General features: G+C 43.7%; 1 protein-coding gene across 2 annotated transcripts in view; it reads left to right on the forward strand.

Moving 5' to 3' along the window:
* LOC124005065 (chloride channel protein 2-like) overlaps nucleotides 1-21,636 on the forward strand; it is a 168,358-nt gene that overhangs the window by 138,995 nt on the left and 7,727 nt on the right. Inside the window, exons 20-22 of one of the 2 annotated variants that reach the window (XM_046313973.1) lie at nucleotides 203-298; nucleotides 13,959-13,997; nucleotides 16,033-16,137. In XM_046313973.1, the coding sequence (XP_046169929.1) occupies nucleotides 203-298; nucleotides 13,959-13,997; nucleotides 16,033-16,137 (240 nt within the window). The remainder of the gene's footprint in view (nucleotides 1-202; nucleotides 299-13,958; nucleotides 13,998-16,032; nucleotides 16,138-21,636) is intronic. The other variant, XM_046313974.1, reaches the window with a different exon arrangement.

The following is a 21,636-nucleotide window of genomic DNA, read 5'->3' on the forward strand; positions in this document are numbered from 1 at the left end:
GGTGAGGTGAGTGTCTGTTTCTTAGTGGTGGAGTGAGTGTCTGTTTCTTAGTGGTGGGGTGAGTGTCTGTTTCTTAGTGGTGGGGTGAGTGTCTGTTTCTTAGTGGTGGGGTGAGTGTCTGTTTCTTAGTGGTGGGGTGAGTGTTTGCTCCACTTTGCGGAGGCGTTGTGTTAACATTGTTCTTGTCTTTGGCTGCTGGAAGAACAACAATGTCAACATCAACATAAAGGGCACTGCATCGAGCTCTGCGTCTGCTGAGTTAAGGAGGCCACCCAAGCGCATCAGGATATCCGTTGTGGTAAGAACGCTGGGAATGCCCCAGGAAACTGCCCAGCAACTGGTCAGCCATCCAATCAACCACTCGTCATCTGCTGCAGGGCTAATCCATGCCGATGGACTGTGATCTGTACCATCGAGCTAAATGTGTTGAACACGCTCCTCCCTGTCTGTGAACCATTACTGACCTCTGACCACTAGTCCTGTTCTGATTGGCTGTTAGGTAGGTTCAACTCTGACCTCATTGTCACAATACAAACTGATTGGTCAAGAGGTCAGTTGGAGTCATGAGAATTCGACCACCTCTCTAGCTATGACACCCTAAACCCAAAAAGACTATGTCTATGGTCCAAATGTGGTCTTTCCTCGGTCAGGGTGGTGTGGTTAAGTTGAGGTCAACTTAAGGGACGTGGAGGTTCAACCAAAGCATGCTGCCATGCTGTCCATCATCAGCCATTTCATTAGAGGCATCCAATCAGTGACCTTCTACTGGTTCGTGGGTTTGGCCTGTAGCTCCTCAGTCCGCCCCTCCACAGAATCAAACCCCTCCCACTTTTTCATCTGCTGTAGTTGTTCATACCATTTGTCATGAGGACAAGAGATATATTAGGGATAGAGTAAAGGGGGTTGGGAAGGGAGCGGAGCGAGGTGGTAATTTGTGTGGTCCCTTGTGGCTCAGTTGGTACAGCATGATGCTTGCACTGCCAGGATTGTGTGTTTGATTCCTGGGGCCACCGATACGTAAAATGTATGCACGCATTATTGTAGGTAACTTTGGATAAAAGTGTCTCCTAAATGGCATATATTATTATATGACATGTGACTAGAGGACAGCAGAAATCAGAGATGTATCCGGTTGGTAAGACAGGCAGTTATTGTCCTCCTGTTCAATGACAAAGCCATTACAATTACAACCACTAAGGATTCCATGATACTGTCGAATTACCAACGCTGCTACTTTCTAACAGTGATGCATGTCCTTCAATGAAACAACTGCCCAATTCTGAGTTAACAATGATGAATACAACACCATGATAAAATGCAGCATGTACACCCCTACAAAATATATAATGGTAATGCTTTTAGTCAAGGGAACAGAAATCTGGAAATTAATAGTTGAAGGTTATGTCATTAAACATTGGCTTTATCTCATATCCATAGGCTACATGTATGACTCATCCATCCAAAAGCTCAATTTAACCTTGAACCTTTTGATTGCTGTCCTCTTGATCACGTGGGTTACACACACACACATTTAGAAAAGTAGAGTATTTTTACAATAGAAAAAAGTTACTTTTGATAGAGATCTGTTCTAGACTGTGTGTGTAATATTAGTAATTCATGATGTGCCTAGCCCGAAACCTAATAGTACAGTATTGATGCCCTGAATATTTTGGTGAGCTGCAATATAATGGCGCCGGAATGGATGGCTGCCGTTTTTTACGAGCTCCTAACTAATTGTGCTGTTTTTTTGCATTTTTTGCACATAATGTTGCTGCTACCATCTCTTATGACCGAAAATAACTTCTGGACATCAGAACAGCGATTACTCACCTTGAACTGGATGAAGAATTTTGAGTCCAACTCAAAGGATATACTGCTTTGTCAAGACAAGGTCAAAATCCTTGTCATCAGTGTGAAAAGATTGAGGGAAAGGGGGTGGAGGGCGGGGTACCTTGTAAGAATTCACCAACAAGTAGGTAAACCACCACTTCCCTCCGTATTATTGACCAACGTGCAGTCATTGGAAAACAAACTGGGTGATTTAAGATTATCCTACCAATGGGACATTAAAACCTGTAATATCTTATGTTTCACCGAGACATGGCTGAATGACAACACAAATAATCTAGAGCTGGCTGTCTTCTCCGTTCATCGGCAGGACAGATCAGCTACGTCTGGTAAGACGGAGTGGGTGTGTGTCTATTTGTCAATAACTGCTGGTGCGCAATGTCTAATATTACAGAAGTCTAAAGATATTGATAAGCTGTAGACCACACTGTCTACCAAGAGTTCTCATCTATATTATTTGTCTATATTATTTGTAGCCGTCTATTTACTACCACAGCTTATGCTGGCACTAAGACCGCACTCAACGAGCTGTATAAGGCCCTAAGCAAACAAGAAAATGCTCATCCAGAAGCGGTGATCTTAGTGTCTGGGGACTTTAATGCAGGCAAACTTACATCCATTTTACCTAGACTCTAGACCACATTTACTCCACACACACAGAGATGCATACAAAGCTCTCCCTTGCCCTCCACTTGGCAAATCTGACCATAATTCTATCCTCCTGATTCCTGCTTACAATCAAGAACTAAAGCAGGAAGTACAAGTGTTCGCTCAATACGGAAGTAGTCAGATGACGTGGATGCTATGGACTGTTTTGCTAGCACAGACTGGAATATGTTCCGGATTAATCCAATGGCATTGAGGAATACACCACTTCAGTCACCGGCTTCATCAATAAGTGCATCGATGACATCATCCCCACAGTGACCGTATGTACATTTCCCAACCAGAACCCATGGATTACAGGCAACATCCGCCCCGAGCTAAAGACTAGAGTTAGCGTGACACTAATCCGGAAAATTATAAGAAATCCCGCTATGCCCTCAGACGAACCATCAAATAGGCAATGCGTCAATACAGGACTAAGATTAAATCCTACTACACCAGCTCTGACACTCGACGGCTGTGGCAGGGTTTGAACATTTTTACGGACTACAAAGGGAAACCCAGCCATGAACTGTCCAGTGACACGCACCTTCCAGATGGGCTAAATGCCTTTTTATGCTTGCTTCGAGGCAAGAAACACTGAAGCATTCATGAGAGCACCAGCTGTTCTGGACGACTGTGTGATCACGCTCTCCGTTGCCGATGTAAGCAAGACCTTTATTAAACAGGTCAACAGTCACAAAGCTGCGGGGCCAGACGGATTACCAGAACGTGTACTCAATACATGCGCAGATCAACTGTCAAGTGTCTTCACTGAAATTTTCAACCTCTCCCTGACAGTCTGTAATACCGACAAACAGACCACCATAAGCTTAAGTAACCTGCCTAAATAATTACCGCCCTGTTGAAAGGCTGTTCATGGCTCACGTCAACCCCATCATGCCGGAAACTCTAGACCCACTCCAACTCGCATACCGCCCCAACAGATCCACAGATGTCTCAATCGCACTCCACACTGTCATTTCCCACCTGGACAAAAGGAACACCTATGTGAGAATGCTGTTCATTAACTACAGTTCAGCATTCAACACCATAGTGCTCACAAAGCTCTTCACTAAGCTAAGGACCCTGGGACTGAACACCTCCCTCTGTAACTGGATGCTGGACTTCCTGACAGACCGGCACCTGGTGGTAAGGGTAGGCAACAACACATCTGCCACGCTGATCCTAAACACTGGGGCCGGATTGCGTGCATGGCCAAGCACGACTCCAGCGCCATCATTAAGTTTGTTGACGACACAACAGTGGTAGCCTGATCTCCGACAACGATGAAACAGCCTATAAGGAGGAGATCAGAGACCTGGAAGTGTGGTGCTAGGACAACAGCCTCTCCCTAAACATGAGCAAGACAAAGGAACTGATCGTGTACTATAGGAAAAGGAGGGCCGAACAGGCCCACATTTTAACATCGACGGGGCTGAAATGGAGTGGGTCGAGAGTTTCAAGTTCCTTGGTGTCCACATCACCAACGAACTATCATGGTCCAAAAACACCAAGACAGTTGTGAAGAGGGCACGACAACACCTTTTCCCCCTCAGGAGACTGAAAAGATTTGGCATGGTTCCCAAGATCCTCAAAGTTCTACAGCTGCACCATCAAGAGCATCCTGACCGGTTGCATCATTGGGCATCTGATCGTAAGGAGCTACAGAGGGTAGTGCATATGGCCCAGTACATCACTGGGGCCAAGCTTCCTGACATCCAGGACCTACATACTAGGTGGTATATAAAACAATTGTCAGACTCCAGTCACTCAAGTCCTAGACTGTTCTCTCTGCTAACACATTTTATTTATTTATTTTATGTCACCTTTATTTAACCAGGTAGGCAAGTTGAGAACAAGTTCTCATTTACAATTGCGACCTGGCCAAGATAAAGCAAAGCAGTTCGACACATACAACGACACAGAGTTACACATGGAGTAAAACAAACATACAGTCAATAATACAGTACAAACAAGTCTATATACAATGTGAGAAAATGAGGTGAGATAAGGGAGGTAAAGGCAAAAAAAGGCCATGGTGGCAAAGTAAATACAGTATAGCAAGTAAAACACTGGAATGGTAGATTTGCAATGGAAGAATGTGCAAAGTAGAAATAAAAATAATGGGATGCAAAGGAGCAAAATAAATAAATAAAATCAAATAAATACAGTTGGGAAAGAGGTAGTTGTTTGGGCTAAATTATAGGTGGGCTATGTACAGGTGCAGTAATCTGTGAGCTGCTCTGACAGTTAATAATAATAATATGGTGCTTAAAGCTAGTGAGGGAGATAAGTGTTTCCAGTTTCAGAGATGTTTGTAGTTCGTTCCAGTCATTGGCAGCAGAGAACTGGAAGGAGAGGCAGCCAAAGAAAGAATTGGTTTTGGGGGTGACTAGAGAGATATACATGCTGGAGCGTGTGCTACAGGTGGGAGATGCTATGGTGACCAGCGAGCTGAGATAAGGGAGGACTTTACCTAGCAGGGTCTTGTAGATGACATGGAGCCAGTGGGTTTGGCGACGAGTATGAAGCGAGGGCCAGCCAACGAGAGCATGACTATTTATGACAAGTGGGCCTGGCTCCTTAACAGCTTATACCCCCAAGCCATAAGACTGCTGAACAATCAAATGGCCACCCGGACTATTTACATTGACCCCCCCCCCTCCCCCTTTTCACTGCTGCTATTCACTGTTTATCTATGCATAGTCACTTTACAAATTACCTCGACTAACATGTGCCCCAGCACATTGACCATTACGCCTTGTATATAGCCTCGTTATTGTTATGTAGTTTTCTTGTGTTACTATCTTGATTCATTTTATTATATATTTTTTTCACATAAGAAAATATTTACTAAATAAACCTATCTCTATTTCTTGCATTGCATTGTTGGTTAAGGGCTTGTAAGTAAGCATTGTAAGGGCTACTACACCTGTTGTATTTGGCGCATGTGACAAATGCAATTTGATTTTAAATTAAATAGAGGCATATAAGTCATTATAAATCTTTGATGTGGGTGTTTGTGTTTTATGCTAGGGTGTTCTTAGTGTTGATTCTAGTTATTAGTTTTCAAGAGGGAGTGCGTGTACTCAGAATCCATTTGTCCACAGAGGCCATAAACATAAATTATGATCAAACAGATGTATTAAAACATTTTCCCAAGACTTCTGTCTATACTACACCCCCGTATCTAAAATAAATCCAGTTCTTACTTCTCTTTCTCCCCTTGAGCTGTAGTTCACAGCCTCCTTTTCCTCTCTCCAAATCACTAGTTTCTCCTCTTTCTATAACGCTCTGCATTACTATTCTTCTTTCTTTCCCTCTCCTTTTCCTCCCTTCCCTGCTCCCTTCTTCCCACCTCCTCCTTCCTCTCCCTTCGGTCTACCTTCTTTCCTGCCTTCCCACCCTCCCCTCCTTTCTAACGCTTTCTGTTTCCAGTGTGAAATATTGATGCAGGGTAAATGACATGAGTATTCCATCCCAGAGAAATGATGCTGGCCTTTCAGAGATGAGTGTTTTCTCATTAATTCTCTCCTCCTCTTGACGAGAGCAGACCAGACAATACGTCACTGAGCGGCTGCCTTTAGAATCACACGTGGAATAGCGTTATCAGCGAGTGTGCCTGTTACATTCTTGGCTGGCCCTGAATTGAAGCCTGTTGAGTAGTTTGATGTGTGGATTGCAGTGGACCAACACTATAGGTCAAGACACTGAGCGAAGGAGCAGAGGACTTAGATTAGATTAAGAGACAGACACACACAGATGCAGAAAGATCAATCAATAGATAGATCAAGAGGAAGGGAGAGAGGGAGATGTTACCTGTTAAATCCACTTCAATCAGTGTAGATGAAGGGAAGGAGACCGGTTCAAGAAAGATTTTTAAGCCTTGAGACAATTGAGACATGGATTGTGTATGTGTGCCATTCAGAAGGTGAATGGGTAAGACAAAATATTTGTGCCTTTGAACAGGCTATGGTAGTAGGTGCCAGGTGCACAAATTTGAGTGTTTCAAGAACTGTAACACTGCTGGGTTTTCACGCTGTTAAATATAAAAATGCTATTGTTGCCTCTTTGCAATAAGGAATTGAGACCAAAAGCTTGAAGTTTAAAGTGTTTAATACCAAGGATGCCATCAGCTGAGTGCATACATTTAGAAAGTTCACAACACATCTTATACTCTTCCCTCCTTTTAGTCACCACCCTCTCGTAGGTGTCACCTCCCCAGCTATACATTTTATGACCCCAATGAGTTTCCCATATCTCCCCTGTGGAATCAAATCAAATCATATTATAATATAATATAATAATAATATATGCCATTTAGCAGACGCTTTTATCCAAAGCGACTTACAGTCATGTGTGCATACATTCTACGTATGGGTGGTCCCGGGGATCGAACCCACTACTCTGGCGTTACAAGCGCCATGCTCTACCAACTGAGCTACAGAAGGACCACATTAAATGTTATTTGTCACATGTGCCGAATACAACCTTACAGTGAAATGCTTACTTACAAGCCCTTAACCAACAATGCAGTTAAGAAAAATACCTAAAATAAAAGTAACAAATAATTAAAGATCAGCAGTAAAATAACAATGTCGAGACTATATAGAGGGGGTACCGGTACAGAGTCAATGTGCGGGGTACCGGTTAGTCGAGGTAAATGAAGTAATATGTACATGTAGGTAGAGTGAATATGCATAGATAATAAACAGAGAGTAGCAGCAGCATAGCATGGTCCACTCTTTGTTTAGCTAGATGTCAGAATCACGCTCTGTCCATCTTCATTGTCCAGGGCCTGACCCTGCTCTCTGATCCTAAAAAATGTCCTCTTATCTGATTAGGCCAGCCTTTCTAAATGAGCATCCACACAGTTTCATGGCCTAAACTCCATTAATACTCACAGCAATCATTCACTAGGATACCAACAAACTACAGTTTAACTTGAAACATGTTACATTTTAACAGAATCCATCAACACTCAACATTTTCCCGTATGTACCAAGAATGGTCCACCACCCAAAGGACATCCAGCCAACTTAATAGAACTGTGAGAAGTGTTGGAGTCAACATGAGCCAGCATCCCTGTGGAATGCTTTTGACACTGTGTATAGTCTATGCACTGACACATTTAGGCTGTTCTGAGGGCAAAAGGGGTGCAACTCAATATTAGGAAGCTGTTCCTAATGTTTTTTGCACTGTGCATCTCGGAGCCATGTGTGATTGGGTAGTTGTGGTTATGTCAACATATTCCCTGCTGACCCGGACCCCAGGCTCTGATTGGCTTATTGACTACAGGATGTACAGGATAGAGGGAGAGATTGATCGCTTGGGGGAAAGGGTGGATGGAGAGGAGAGGAGGGATGCTGCTCTCTGTGGAAGCTGCACAGCAAGCAATACAGCTTCACCCCCCCGTCAGCACACTGCCTCTTACCCAGTCACTCACTGTGGAGGGCTGTACATGCACACACAGGCACACGCGCTGTCTGTATCTCACTCAGACACACACACACTCTCCTTGGTACACTCACATTCATACACCCACTCTTGCGTCTCCACATATCCACAAGGGCCCTTGCATATTTGCTCACCTAATAGACTAGTTAATCTTCATACAACATACTTTACATGCACAGTCTCACCTGCTCTGTCTCTCTCCCCAAAACACACTGCAGGTGTTAGCTGTTCTATATTAAACAACTACATCTCTGTATTCTACTGTTCTTTCTACACCCACCACACGGCAAGCAGTACCGCAGCGCCAAGTCTGGGACCAAAAGGCTCCTTAACAGCTTCTACCACCAAGCCATAAGACTGCTGAACAATTATTCAAATGGCCAGCTGGACTATTTACATTGACCCCCGGATTATTTAAAAAATGTACACTGCTGCTACTCACTGTTTATTATCTATGAATAGTCACTTTACAAATCCACTAACCTGTACCTCCGCACATTGACTCGGTACCGATACCCCCTATATATAGCCTCATTGTTGTTATGTAATTTTCTTGTTACTTTTTGATTACATTTTTTATTTAGCAAATATTTTCTTAAATCTGTTTCTTGAACTGCATTGTTGGTTAAGGGCTTGTAAAGTAAGCATTTCACAGTAAGATCTACACCTGTTGTATTCGGTGCATGTGACAAATAGAATGTGATTAGATAGACACCTCATCTGTGCTGTGCCCTGGTTTTGGAGAGGTGTACAGGTTTATCAGTAGCACTTTATTTTATTTGAACTTACATGGTAGTAACCAATGTGTTTAATTCTGCTAAATGTGTGCCAGAAAATTACCCATTGACCTCATGAGACTCTAGTAAATAGCAGGTGGAAACAGGACTGTAAAATGCAGTGCCAGAGGACTGTCAGCCCATGTTGGTGTCCGTGGAGATGGTGTTGTCAACTCTAGACACAGCTGACTTCTGTTGCATAATTCTACAGTAAGGAGAGCGCCTTGACCGGCCGGGCCCCACGGCAATCGTTGCCAGGGTTACAGGGAGGTCAGCCACTGCAGGCGGGTGGATAAATGAGCTCAGGGCTTCCATCACCCCCGGGGCCTGAGGTTGGTAGAGGGGTCAGGTGTGGATGTAGACAGAGATGGATAAGCGCAAGAATATACACACACTGCTATTCTCACCCTCATAAAGAAAACACACTCTTCCAGTAAATACACACTTTTATTACTCTAAACTTACACACAAGCCCTATTCGCACGGGACTAGTATTACTATAGAACAGGCATGTCAAACTCATTCTGCGGAGGGCAGAATGTTTGCGGGTGTTTGGTTTTTCCTTTCAGTTAAGACTTATACAACCAGGTGAAGGGCATTCCTTACTAATTACTGACCTTAATTCATCAATCAAGTAAAAGGGTGGAGCGAAAACCCGCAGACACTCGGCCCCCCCCCGTGGAATGAGTTGTGCTACATCGGTTATGTAATTATTACCTCAGCATGACCGTTTTTCCAGTGGACAATTCGGATAGGATTAGTTTGGCCAAACTGCCACTGTAATATTTTTTGTTTCCTCATTCAAAGCTGAAAGTTTTGATGGAAGGCTGGAGGCTCTTCTAGGTGTGAAGATATTTCAAATGTCTAGGGATATCCTAATATTGGACTAATGGCCGTCAGTTCAAATAATACATATCAATAAGAATCATTTACTGTAACCTATGCAGACATTTAATTTCCTGGCGGATTTGGCAATTTACCAATCAACTGGCACAATCTCATCCACTTAATCTTTTTAAAAGATGGTTCTAGGAAAGTTGATACAGTGCCTTGCGAAAGTATTCGGCCCCCTTGAACTTTGCGACCTTTTGCCACATTTCAGGCTTCAAACATAAAGATATAAAACTGTATTTTTTTGTGAAGAATCAACAAGTGGGACACAATCATGAAGTGGAACGACATTTATTGGATGTTTCAAACTTTTTTAACAAATCAAAAACTGAAAAATTGGGTGTGCAAAATTATTCAGCCCCCTTAAGTTAATACTTTGTAGCGCCACCTTTTGCTGCGATTACAGCTGTAAGTCGCTTGGGGTATGTCTCTATCAGTTTTGCACATCGAGAGACTGAAATTTTGTCCCATTCCTCCTTGCAAAACAGCTCGAGCTCAGTGAGGTTGGATGGAGAGCATTTGTGAACAGCAGTTTTCAGTTCTTTCCACAGATTCTCGATTGGATTCAGGTCTGGACTTTGACTTGGCCATTCTAACACCTGGATATGTTTATTTTTGAACCATTCCATTGTAGATTTTGCTTTATGTTTTGGATCATTGTCTTGTTGGAAGACAAATCTCCGTCCCAGTCTCAGTTCTTTTGCAGACTCCATCAGGTTTTCTTCCAGAATGGTCCTGTATTTGGCTCCATCCATCTTCCCATCAATTTTAACCATCTTCCCTGTCCCTGTTGAAGAAAAGCAGGCCCAAACCATGATGCTGCCACCACCATGTTTGACAGTGGGGATGGTGTGTTCAGTTCAATTTTGGTTTCATCTGACCAGAGCACCTTCTTCCACATGTTTGGTGTGTCTCCCAGGTTGCTTGTGGCAAACTTTAAACAACACTTTTTATGGATATCTTAAAGAAATGGCTTTCTTCTTGCTACTCTTCCATAAAGGCCAGATTTGTGCAATATACAACTGATTGTTGTCCTATGGACAGAGTCTCCCACCTCAGCTGTAGATCTCTGCAGTTCATCCAGAGTGATCATGGGCCTCTTGGCTGCATCTCTGATCAGTCTTCTCCTTGCATGAGCTGAAAGTTTAGAGGGACGGCCAGGTCTTGGTAGATTTGCAGTGGTCTGATACTCCTTCCATTTCAATATTATCGCTTGCACAGTGCTCCTTGGGATGTTTAAAGCTTGGGAAATCTTTTTGTATCCAAATCCAGCTTTAAACTTCTTCACAACAGTATCTCGGACCTGCCTGGTGTGTTCCTTGTTCTTCATGATGCTCTCTGCGCTTTTAACGGACCTCTGAGACTATCACAGTGCAGGTGCATTTATATGGAGACTTGATTACACACAGGTGGATTGTATTTATCATCATTAGTCATTTAGGTCAACATTGGATCATTCAGAGATCCTCACTGAACTTCTGGAGAGAGTTTGCTGCACTGAAAGTAAAGGGGCTGAATAATTTTGCACGCCCAATTTTTCAGTTTTTGATTTGTTAAAAAAGTTTGAAATATCCAATAAATGTCGTTCCACTTCATGATTGTGTCCCACTTGTTGTTTATTCTTTACAAAAAAATACAGTTTTATATCTTTGTTTGAAGCCTGAAATGTGGCAAAAGGTCGCGAAGTTCAAGGGGGCCGAATACTTTCGCAAGGCACTGTATGTGACAAAACGGATCATTCATCTGTACTCTACGTGCATTGCACTTTGTTTTAAGCATCAATTTGTTCCCATGTTTTTACCCAAACTGGGTGAAGCACCTGATTTAAACTCTGTAATTTCCCTCAAAATACAGGGATGACGATCCGCACAGGATAAGTATTATCAGAGGACCTGGCCGTTTGCGCAAAAAACTAGGTTTTTAGGGCTGGGATAAGAACCTTCCTGCCAAGTATCAAAAATTGGCTTTTAACCAGAAAAAGCCTTCAGTTCCCTTTGAGGTGTTGTGATTGTCATGGACTGCGTTTAAGACATGTCTGCAGGGTTCTAAGTGTCTCGAAGTGCCGCTCGCTCATTAACTGGAAACCCAAGCAGGTTTGAATCAGGTTGGTGTCAGCTTGCACCAAACACTCACTCAGACTGCATCCCAGAGCTGCAGGAGACTGAGGGCTCATCCCAAATGACACTCTATTCCCTAAACCCTAGAGCTGCGGGAGACTGAGTGTGCGTCCCAACTTCCCCAGTAAAACGTATCCCGTCTGAATGGGGCGCTACACACGCCTTTTGACATTGACACACACACTTAAGTACCACTCAGCACTGTAGAACTCTCTCAGGTTTTCAGGCCCGCCCGGCTCATATCCAAACTGTAGCCATCATCACTCCATGGTCAAATCCATTAGTGTCAATCAATCACTCCGGACTGTGAGACCTTGTGAAAAACTCTGTATGAATGCAGCCCATTATCTGTTTCAAGCATGTTTTCAACCCCCCCACCATGGTCATACAGTGGGGCAAAAAAGTATTTAGTCAGCCACCAATTGTGCAAGTTCTCCCACTTAAAAAGATGAGAGGCCTGTAATTTTCATCATAGGTACACTTCAACTATGACAGACAAAATGAGGGGGAAAAAATCCAGAAAATCACATTGTAGGGTTTTCAATGAATTTATTTGCAAATTATGGTGGAAAATAAGTCTTTGGTCAATCACAAAAGTTTATCTCAATACTTTGTTATATACCCTTTGTTGGCAATGACAGAGGTCAAACGTTTTCTGTAAGTCTTCACAAGGTTTTCACACACTGTTGCTGGTATTTTGGCCCATTCCTCCATGCAGATCTCCTCTAGAGCAGTGATGTTTTGGGGCTGTTGCTGGGCAACACGGAATTTCAATTCCCTCCAAAGATGTTCTATGGGGTTGAGATCTGGAGACTGGCTAGGCCACTCCAGGACCTTGAAATGCTTCTTACGATGCCACTCCTTCGTTGCCCGGGCGGTGTGTTTGGGATCATTGTCATGCTGAAAGACCCAGCCACGTTTCATCTTCAATGCCCTTGCTGATGGAAGGAGGTTCTCACTCAAAACCTCACGATACATGGCCACATTCATTCTTTCCTTTACACGGATCAGTCGTCCTGGTCCCTTTGCAGAAAAACAGCCCCAAAGCATGATGTTTCCACCCCCATGCTTCACAGTAGGTATGGTGTTTTTTGGATGCAACTCAGCATTCTTTGTCCTCCAAACACGACGATATGAGTTTTTACCAAAAAGTTATATTTGGGTTTCATCTGACCATATGACATCCTCCCAATCTTCTTCTGGATCATCCAAATGCTCTCCAGAAAACTTCAGACGGGCCTGGACATATACTGGCAGGGGGACACGTCTGGCACTGCAGGATTTGAGTCCCTGGCGGCGTAGTGTGTTACTGATGGTAGGCTTTGTTACTTTGGTCCCAGCTCTCTGCAGGTCTTTCACTAGGTCCCCCCGTATGGTTCTGGGATTTTTGCTCCCCGTTTTTGTGATCATTTTGACCCCACGGGGTGAGATCTTGCGTGGAGCCCCAGATCGAGGGAGATTATCAGTGGTCTTGTATGACTTCCATTTCCTAATAATTGCTCCCACAGTTGATTTCTTCAAATCAAGCTGCTTACCTATTGCAGATTCAGTCTTCCCAGCCTGGTGCAGGTCTACAATTTTGTTTCTGGTGTCCTTTGACAGCTCTCTGGTCTTGGCCATAGTGGAGTTTGGAGTGTGACTGTTTGAGGTTGTGGACAGGTGTCTTTTATACTGATAACAACTTCAAACAGGTGCCATTAATAAAGGTAACGAGTGGAGGACAGAGAAGCCTCTTAAAGAAGTTACGGCTCTGTGGGAGACAGAAATCTTGCTTGTTTGTAGGTGACCAAATACTTATTTTCCACCATAATTTGCAAATAAATTCATTAAAAATCAATGGATTTTTTTCTCATTTTGTTTGTCATAGTTGAAGTGTATCTATGATGAAAATTACAGGCCTCATCTTTTTAAGTGGGAAAACTTGCACAATTGGTGGCTGACTAAATACTTTTTTGCCCCACTGTATGTGTAGTTAGTCATTTAGTGTCTCTTGTCACATCTGTCCATCCACCTCTTCATTTTGTCACTGTGTTCAGTTTGAATGCAGTGTCCATTTGGCTATTTGTAGTATGAGTGTACTGTGTGTCCTTGGGTTTGTATTTCAAGTCATTTTGACGCTGTGCTTGTCTGTAGTGTTTGTGTGCAGGCGTGCACACAAGTCTTTTTGGTGTGTGTTTGCAGTGTAAGTGTGTTGATCTGTTTCCTGTCCCTCTCCTCTCAGGATGACTTCGATGTGGATGATGACATGACCATCAGAGAGGTGAGACCCTACAACACTTTCTCTCCCTCTTTCTCCCTTTTCTCTCAGGATGTGTCAGTGCTGTCTGTCTACGCTACAGTGTATTTACTGGTTATCAGGGGAATAATTAGTCACTGTGTATGAATAGCCTTATCAAAGCTGGAATCTCTATGGGCATCTATTATCTCTGCACCAGGGACCACAGCCAGACACTGTGTAGCCACATAAAAGAGGAAACCACCAAGGCTTAAAGGAAGTGGAGTTTGGATAGGGATTGCTCTCAAGAACCCAATGGAGCCCAAAGTGGCTTACAGCCGTTCCCAATCTTGGGATCTCAGCTGATGGTATGGAGGACAGCTAGTTCCGTGTAAACTACAATCCTGACGCCCTGTTTAAACGTTTGAGAACATAAAGGCCTCTACTTTCATATCACATCAAAATAATTTCACAAATACAAAATATACACATACGTTACCTACTGTTTTAACCTGCTTTACCACAGTTGCAGCCGACAGTATTTTTCACACATTTCTGGTGGCCTTCTTCCATTACACACAGGTGTTCGGAGCATGCTAAATAGCTAATTAGCGCAGGTGCTCGCTTCCATTTGTCTTCCATAAACAAGCACTGTAACATGGAAATATGGCCGTGGGCACTCTCACGCTATGAAAGTGTGTAGAAATTATACCTTTTTAATTAATTTTTTTATAAATTATTTCTTACTGTTAAGTTACATATGTTTCCAAATCTGTATTCTACATTGTAGAATAATAGTGAAGCCATCTAAACTATGAAATAGCACATGTGGAATCATGTAGTAACCAAAAGTGTTAAACATACCAAAATATGTTTTATATTTGAGATTCTTTAAATAGCCCCCATTTGCCTTGACAGCTTTGCACACTCTTGGCATTCTCTCAACCAGCTTCATCTGGAATGCTTTTCCAACAGTCTTGAAGGAGTTCCCACATATGCTTAGCACTTGGTTACTTTTTCTTCACTCTGCGGTCTGACTCATCCCAAACCATCTCAATTGGGTTGAGGTCGGGGGATTGTGGAGGCCAGGTCATCTGATGCTGCACTCCATCACTCTCCGTCTTGGTAAAATAGCCCTTACACAGCCTGGAGGTGTGCTGAGTCATTGTCCTGTTGAAAAACAAATGATAGTCCCACGAAGCACAAACCAGATGGGATGGCGTATCGCTGCAGAATGATGTGGTAGCCATGCTGGTTAAGTGTGCCTTGAATTCTAAATAAATCACAGACCGTGCCACCAGCAAAGCACCCCCACACCATAACACCTCCTCCTCCATGCTTTATTTTTTTGAGCAGTGTATATACACTCAGCAAAAAAATGTACATTAACTTTTGTGTGTGTGTGTGTGTGTGTGTGTGTGTGTGTGTGTGTGTGTGTGTGTGTGTGTGTGTGTGTGTGTGTGTGTGTGTGTGTGTGTGTGTGTGTGTGTGTGTGTGTGTGTGTGTGTGTGTGTGTGTGTGTGTGTGTATTCTATTGCTATTGAATAGGGATTGAAGTTAGTGTTGGAGTTTGCAAAGTGATTTGGTCTATTAGGAATTATTGGATTTTAGATTAAAGCTGAAATGCTTGGTGGTAAATCAATTGAAATAGTCTCAGATGTTTCCACTGATAAGCACTTTAACTGTTTTATTCTCACCTTTTGTTCTGAACATTATTCCATAATCTGTCATCTCTAAAATCTCATGTGTTTCCCTTTCAACTTCTTCCAATGCTTATTATGCATATCACTCTCATATTTTCTAAGCTATTAGCATTTAGATTTGAGGAACCCCATATCGGTAACAATCACTGGAGTTTAAGGCGTTAAATTGATATTCTAAAAGGTGTTTTTTGGCTTCTGAAATATTAGTGAATACCTTTCTGAATTAATATATATTAATATATATATATATAATATATTATTTTATCACAATGGATGTAAAAACCATTTAAGTATTCTATATGTCTAAGAGGGTTTGAGTACTTCCATACTGTTTCTTTCCACTCTCCTCTTCATCCTCCTTTTCCTCTGGGTTGCAGATTGCAGAGTGGGAGGAGAACCAGCTTGACGAGCAGGTGAACTTTGACAACTGCAAGATCGACCCCGCCCCCTTCCAACTGGTGGAGCGCACCTCACTACATAAGGTCTGTCTGTACGTCTGTCTGTACGTCTGTCTGTACGTCTGTCTGTACGTCTGTCTGTCTGTCTCTGTCTGTACGTCTGTCTCTGTCTGTACGTCTGTCTGTCTCTGTCTGTACGTCTGTCTCTGCCTGTCTGTAGGTCAGTCTGTCTCTGTCTCTGTCTGTCTGTACGTCTGTCTGTACGTCTGTCTGTACGTATGTCTGTCTGTCTGTCTGTCTGTCTGTCTGTCTGTCTGTCTGTCTGTCTGTCTGTCTGTCTGTCTGTCTGTCTGTCTGTCTGTCTGTCTGTCTGTCTGTCTGTCTGTACGTCTGTCTGTCTGTCTGTCTGTCTGTCTGTACGTCTGTCTGTCTGTCTGTACGTCTGTCTGTCTGTCTGTCTGTCCGTCTGTCTGTCTGTCTGTCTGTACGTCTGTCTGTCTGTCTGTACGTCTGTCTGTCTGTCTGTCTGTACGTCTGTCTGTCTGTCTGTACGTCTGTCTGTCTGTCTGTCTGTCTGTCTGTCTGTCTGTCTGTCTGTCTGTCTGTCTGTCTGTCTGTCTGTCTGTCTGTCTGTCTGTCTGTCTGTCTGTCTGTCTGTACGTCTGTCTGTACGTCTGTCTGTCTGTCTGTACGTCTGTCTGTCTGTACGTCTGTCTGTCTGTCTGTACGTCTGGACGTCTGTCTGTCTGGACGTCTGTCTGTACGTCTGTACGTCTGTACGTCTGTACGTCTGTACGTCTGTACGTCTGTACGTCTGTCTGTCTGTACGTCTGTCTGTCTGTACGTCTGTCTGTCTGTACGTCTGTACATCTGTCTGTACGTCTCTGTCTGGACGTCTGTCTGTCTGGACGTCTGTACGTCTGTACGTACGTCTCTGTCTGTCTGTACGTACGTCTCTGTCTGTCTGTACGTACGTCTCTGTCTGTCTGTACGTCTGTCTGTCTGTCTGTACATCTGTCTGTCTGTACATCTGTCTCTGTCTGTCTGTACGTTTGTCTGTCTGTCTGTACGTTTGTCTGTCTGTCTGTACGTTTGTCTGTCTGTCTGTACGTTTGTCTGTCTGTCTGTACGTCTGTCTCTGTCTGTCTGTACGTCTGTCTCTGTCTGTCTGTACGCCTGTCTCTGTCTGTCTGTACATCTGTCTCTGTACGTCTGTCTGTCTGTCTGTACGTCTGTCTGTCTGTCTGTACGTTTGTCTGTCTGTCTGTACGTCTGTCTGTACGTCTGTCTGTCTGTACATCTGTCTGTCTGTCTGTACGTCTGTCTGTACGTTTGTCTGTCTGTCTGTACGTTTGTCTGTCTGTCTGTACATTTGTCTGTCTGTCTGTACATTTGTCTTTCTGTCTGTACGTCTGTACGTCGGTCTCTGTCTGTCTGTACGTTTGTCTGTCTGTCTGTACGTCTGTCTCTGTACGTCTGTGTCTGTCTCTGTCTGTCTGTACGTCTGTCTGTCTGTACGTATGTCTGTCTGTCTGTACGTCTGTCTGTCTGTCTGTACGTTTGTCTGTCTGTCTGTCTGTCTGTACGTCTGTCTCTGTCTGTCTGTACGTCTGTCTGTCTGTACGTCTGTCTGTACGTCTGTCTGTACGTCTGTCTGTACGTTTGTCTGTACGTTTGTCTGTCTGTCTGTACGTTTGTCTGTACGTTTGTCTGTCTGTCTGTACGTCTGTCTGTACGTTTGTCTGTCTGTCTGTACGTTTGTCTGTCTGTCTGTACGTTTGTCTGTCTGTCTGTACGTTTGTCTGTCTGTCTGTACGTTTGTCTGTCTGTCTGTACGTTTGTCTGTCTGTCTGTACGTTTGTCTGTCTGTCTGTACATTTGTCTGTCTGTCTGTACATTTGTCTGTCTGTCTGTCTGTACATCTGTCTCTGTCTGTCTGTATGTCTGTCTGTACGTCTGTCTGTCTGTACGTCTGTCTCTGTCTGTCTACATGTGTCTGTCTGTCTGTCTGTCTGTCTGTCTGTCTGTCTGTCTGTCTGTCTGTCTGTCTGTCTGTCTGTCTGTCTGTCTGTACGTCTGTCTGTACGTCTGTCTGTACGTCTGTCTGTACGTCTGTCTGTCTCTGTCTGTACGTCTGTCTGTCTCTGTCTGTACGTCTGCCTGTCTCTGTCTGTACGTCTGCCTGTCTCTGTCTGTACGTCTGCCTGTCTCTGTCTGTACGTCTGCCTGTCTCTGTCTGTACGTCTGCCTGTCTCTGTCTGTACGTCTGCCTGTCTCTGTCTGTACGTCTCTGCCTGTACGTCTGTCTGTCTCTGTCTGTACGTCTGTCTGTCTCTGTCTGTACGTCTGTCTGTCTCTGTCTGTACGTCTGCCTGTGTCTGTCTGTACGTCTGCCTGTGTCTGTCTGTACGTCTGCCTGTGTCTGTCTGTACGTCTGTCTGTCTGTACGTCTCTCTGTCTGTACGTCTCTCTGTCTGTACGTCTCTCTGTCTGTACGTCTCTCTGTCTGTACGTCTGTCTGTCTGTACGTCTGTCTGTACGTCTGTACGTCTGTCTGTCTGTCTGTACGTCTGTCTGTCTGTACGTCTGTCTGTCTGTACGTCTCTGCCTGTACGTCTGTACGTCTCTGCCTGTACGTCTGTCTGTCTCTGTCTGTACGTCTGTCTGTCTCTGTCTGTACGTCTGTCTGTCTCTGTCTGTACGTCTGCCTGTGTCTGTCTGTACGTCTGCCTGTGTCTGTCTGTACGTCTGTCTGTCTGTACGTCTGTCTGTCTGTACGTCTGTCTGTCTGTCTGTCTGTCTGTCTGTCTGTCTGTCTGTCTGTCTGTCTGTCTGTCTGTCTGTCTGTCTGTCTGTCTGTCTGTACGTCTGTCTGTCTGTCTGTCTGTACGTCTGTACGTCTGTACGTCTGTACGTCTGTACGTCTGTACGTCTGTACGTCTGTACGTCTGTACGTCTGTACGTCTGTACGTCTGTACGTCTGTACGTCTGTACGTCTGTCTGTCTGTACGTCTGTCTGTCTGTACGTCTGTCTGTCTGTACGTCTGTCTGTCTGTACGTCTGTCTGTCTGTCTGTCTGTCTGTCTGTCTGTCTGTCTGTACGTCTCTCTGTCTGTACGTCTCTCTGTCTGTACGTCTCTCTGTCTGTACGTCTCTCTGTCTGTACATCTGTCTGTCTGTCTGTCTGTCTGTCTGTCTGTCTGTCTGTCTGTCTGTCTGTCTGTCTGTCTGTCTGTCTGTCTGTCTGTCTGTCTGTCTGTCTGTCTGTCTGTCTGTCTGTCTGTCTGTCTGTCTGTCTGTACGTCTGTCTGTCTGTACGTCTGTCTGTCTGTACGTCTCTCTGTCTGTACGTCTCTCTGTCTGTACGTCTCTCTGTCTGTACGTCTGTCTGTCTGTACGTCTGTCTGTACGTCTGTACGTCTGTACGTCTGTCTGTCTGTACGTCTGTCTGTCTGTACGTCTGTCTGTCTGTACGTCTCTCTGTCTGTACGTCTCTCTGTCTGTACGTCTCTCTGTCTGTACGTCTCTCTGTCTGTACGTCTCTCTGTCTGTACGTCTGTCTGTACGTACAACGCCCCTTTGACTAAATCGCTCCAGGATTGATATTGTAAAATTAGTATAGTAGATGGATAGTCCAGTGTCAATGCTATTATAGTCACTGCATTGCAAGCGCACACACACACAAGCATGTCTGTACTGCCACAATAAGTCTCCCTCTGAGTGCAGGATTAAAGAACAGGCTGCATGAAGGGGGGGGTGGTGCTATTGAACAGTGTTGATTTAGTTGTCCTACTGTGACACACACTCACATACACTACAGAACATTTTTTACACACACACTCTTGCCTGGCAAGCTAATGTCCTCCATTCATAATGCCCACCCCCTTCTCCTCTCTTCTCCCCTCCTTTCTTCCCTGCTCGGTGTGCCTGCTGTTTAAACATTTAAGAGTGGGATTCTGCACCAATCCATCAAGCTCTCCCCTCCCTCAACCTCCCTCGCCGCACACTGCCAACACCCATTACAACACACAATCTCCCTCCACATATTCATCTCTGTGTGTGTGGTTGGTACTTCTATCCTCAAAGGTCCCTACAAGGATAGTTAAACAAGAAAAATGATCGCTTGTGGGGACATTGTCCACGTCCCCATGAGGACAAAGGCTATTTTAAGCTTTAGGGATACAGTACTTTTCGATTTAGGGACAGTGTTACGGGTTATGGTTAGGGAAAATAGGATTTTGAATAGGTCACCACGAGGATAGAAGAACAAATCAAGTGTGTGTATTAGAGCTGGGACAATCAACACTGACCATACCAATCACTTATCGCAGGCATTTTGCTGATGTCGTTCATTGTGAGAAGTAGCCTATACTAGAGAAATGTGAAGTTTGTAATGAAATAAGTTTGCTAATATGGGGGCTTGTTAATAGGACAATTGATGGTGGTACAACGATCAAACTAGTAGTAGTAGTTTAAAGGCCCAGAGTAGTCAAAAACGTGATTTGACTGTGATTTATATATACAGTACCAGTCAAAAGTGTGGACACACTTATTCATTCCAGGGTTTTTCTTAATTTTTACTATTTTCTATATTGTAGAATAATAGTGAAGACATCAAAACTATGAAATAACCCATGGAATCATGTAGTAACCAAAAATAAGTGGTTACTACAATCTGTGCACCTCAGATTGCAGCCCAAATAAATGCAAATAAAAGTAACAGACACATCTCAACTGTTCAGCGGAGACTGTGTGACTCAGGACTTCATGGTCGAATAGCTGCAAAGAAACCACTACTCAAGAACACCAATAAGAAGAAGTGACTTGCTTGGGCCAAGAAACACGAGCAATGGACATTAGGCCGGTGGAAATCTTTCCTTTGTCTGATGAGTCCAAATGAGAGATTTTTGGTTACAACCGCTGTGTCTTTGTGAGACACAGAGTAGGTGAACGGATGATCTCTGCATGTTTGGTTCCCACCGTAAGTGCTCAGCATATGTGGGAACTCCTTCAAGACCTGTGGAAAAGCATTCCTCATGAAGCTGGTTGAGAGAATGCCAAGAGTGTGCAAAGCTGTCATCAAGGCAAAGGGTTGCTACTTTGAAGAATCTCAAATATATCAAATATTTTTTAGTTACTACATGATACTACATGATATGTGTTATTTCATAGTTTTGATGTCTTTACTATTATTCTATGATGTAGAAAATAGTAATTATAAAGACCAACCCTTGAGTTGAGTAGATGTGTCCACACATTTGACCGGTACTGTATGTATACATATACTGTACATACTATGAGGTAGGAGTAATATTTTCCGAAAAGACCCCTTGAAATTTGGGATGGAGTTTCGTCCTGCCTAGTGAAAACGTTTCAAAACCTCTGCCAATAACAGCAAGTGGTCAGTTTTCCCCTCCCAATTCCCAAACATTCCTAGCAAAACTTGATAAATTGCTCTTTGCTCAGAAGCAATTTTTGTTTCTTTTTTAAACATTTTTAAAAAATTGAAAACGATCACAGTAAGATACCTAATTGTTACCCAGAAAAAAACTGATGCATTGGACCTTTTTTAAATGATATTTT

The sequence above is a fragment of the Oncorhynchus gorbuscha genome, linkage group LG19 (genome assembly GCF_021184085.1).
Source record: "Oncorhynchus gorbuscha isolate QuinsamMale2020 ecotype Even-year linkage group LG19, OgorEven_v1.0, whole genome shotgun sequence".
NCBI classification, from domain to species: domain Eukaryota; kingdom Metazoa; phylum Chordata; class Actinopteri; order Salmoniformes; family Salmonidae; genus Oncorhynchus; species Oncorhynchus gorbuscha.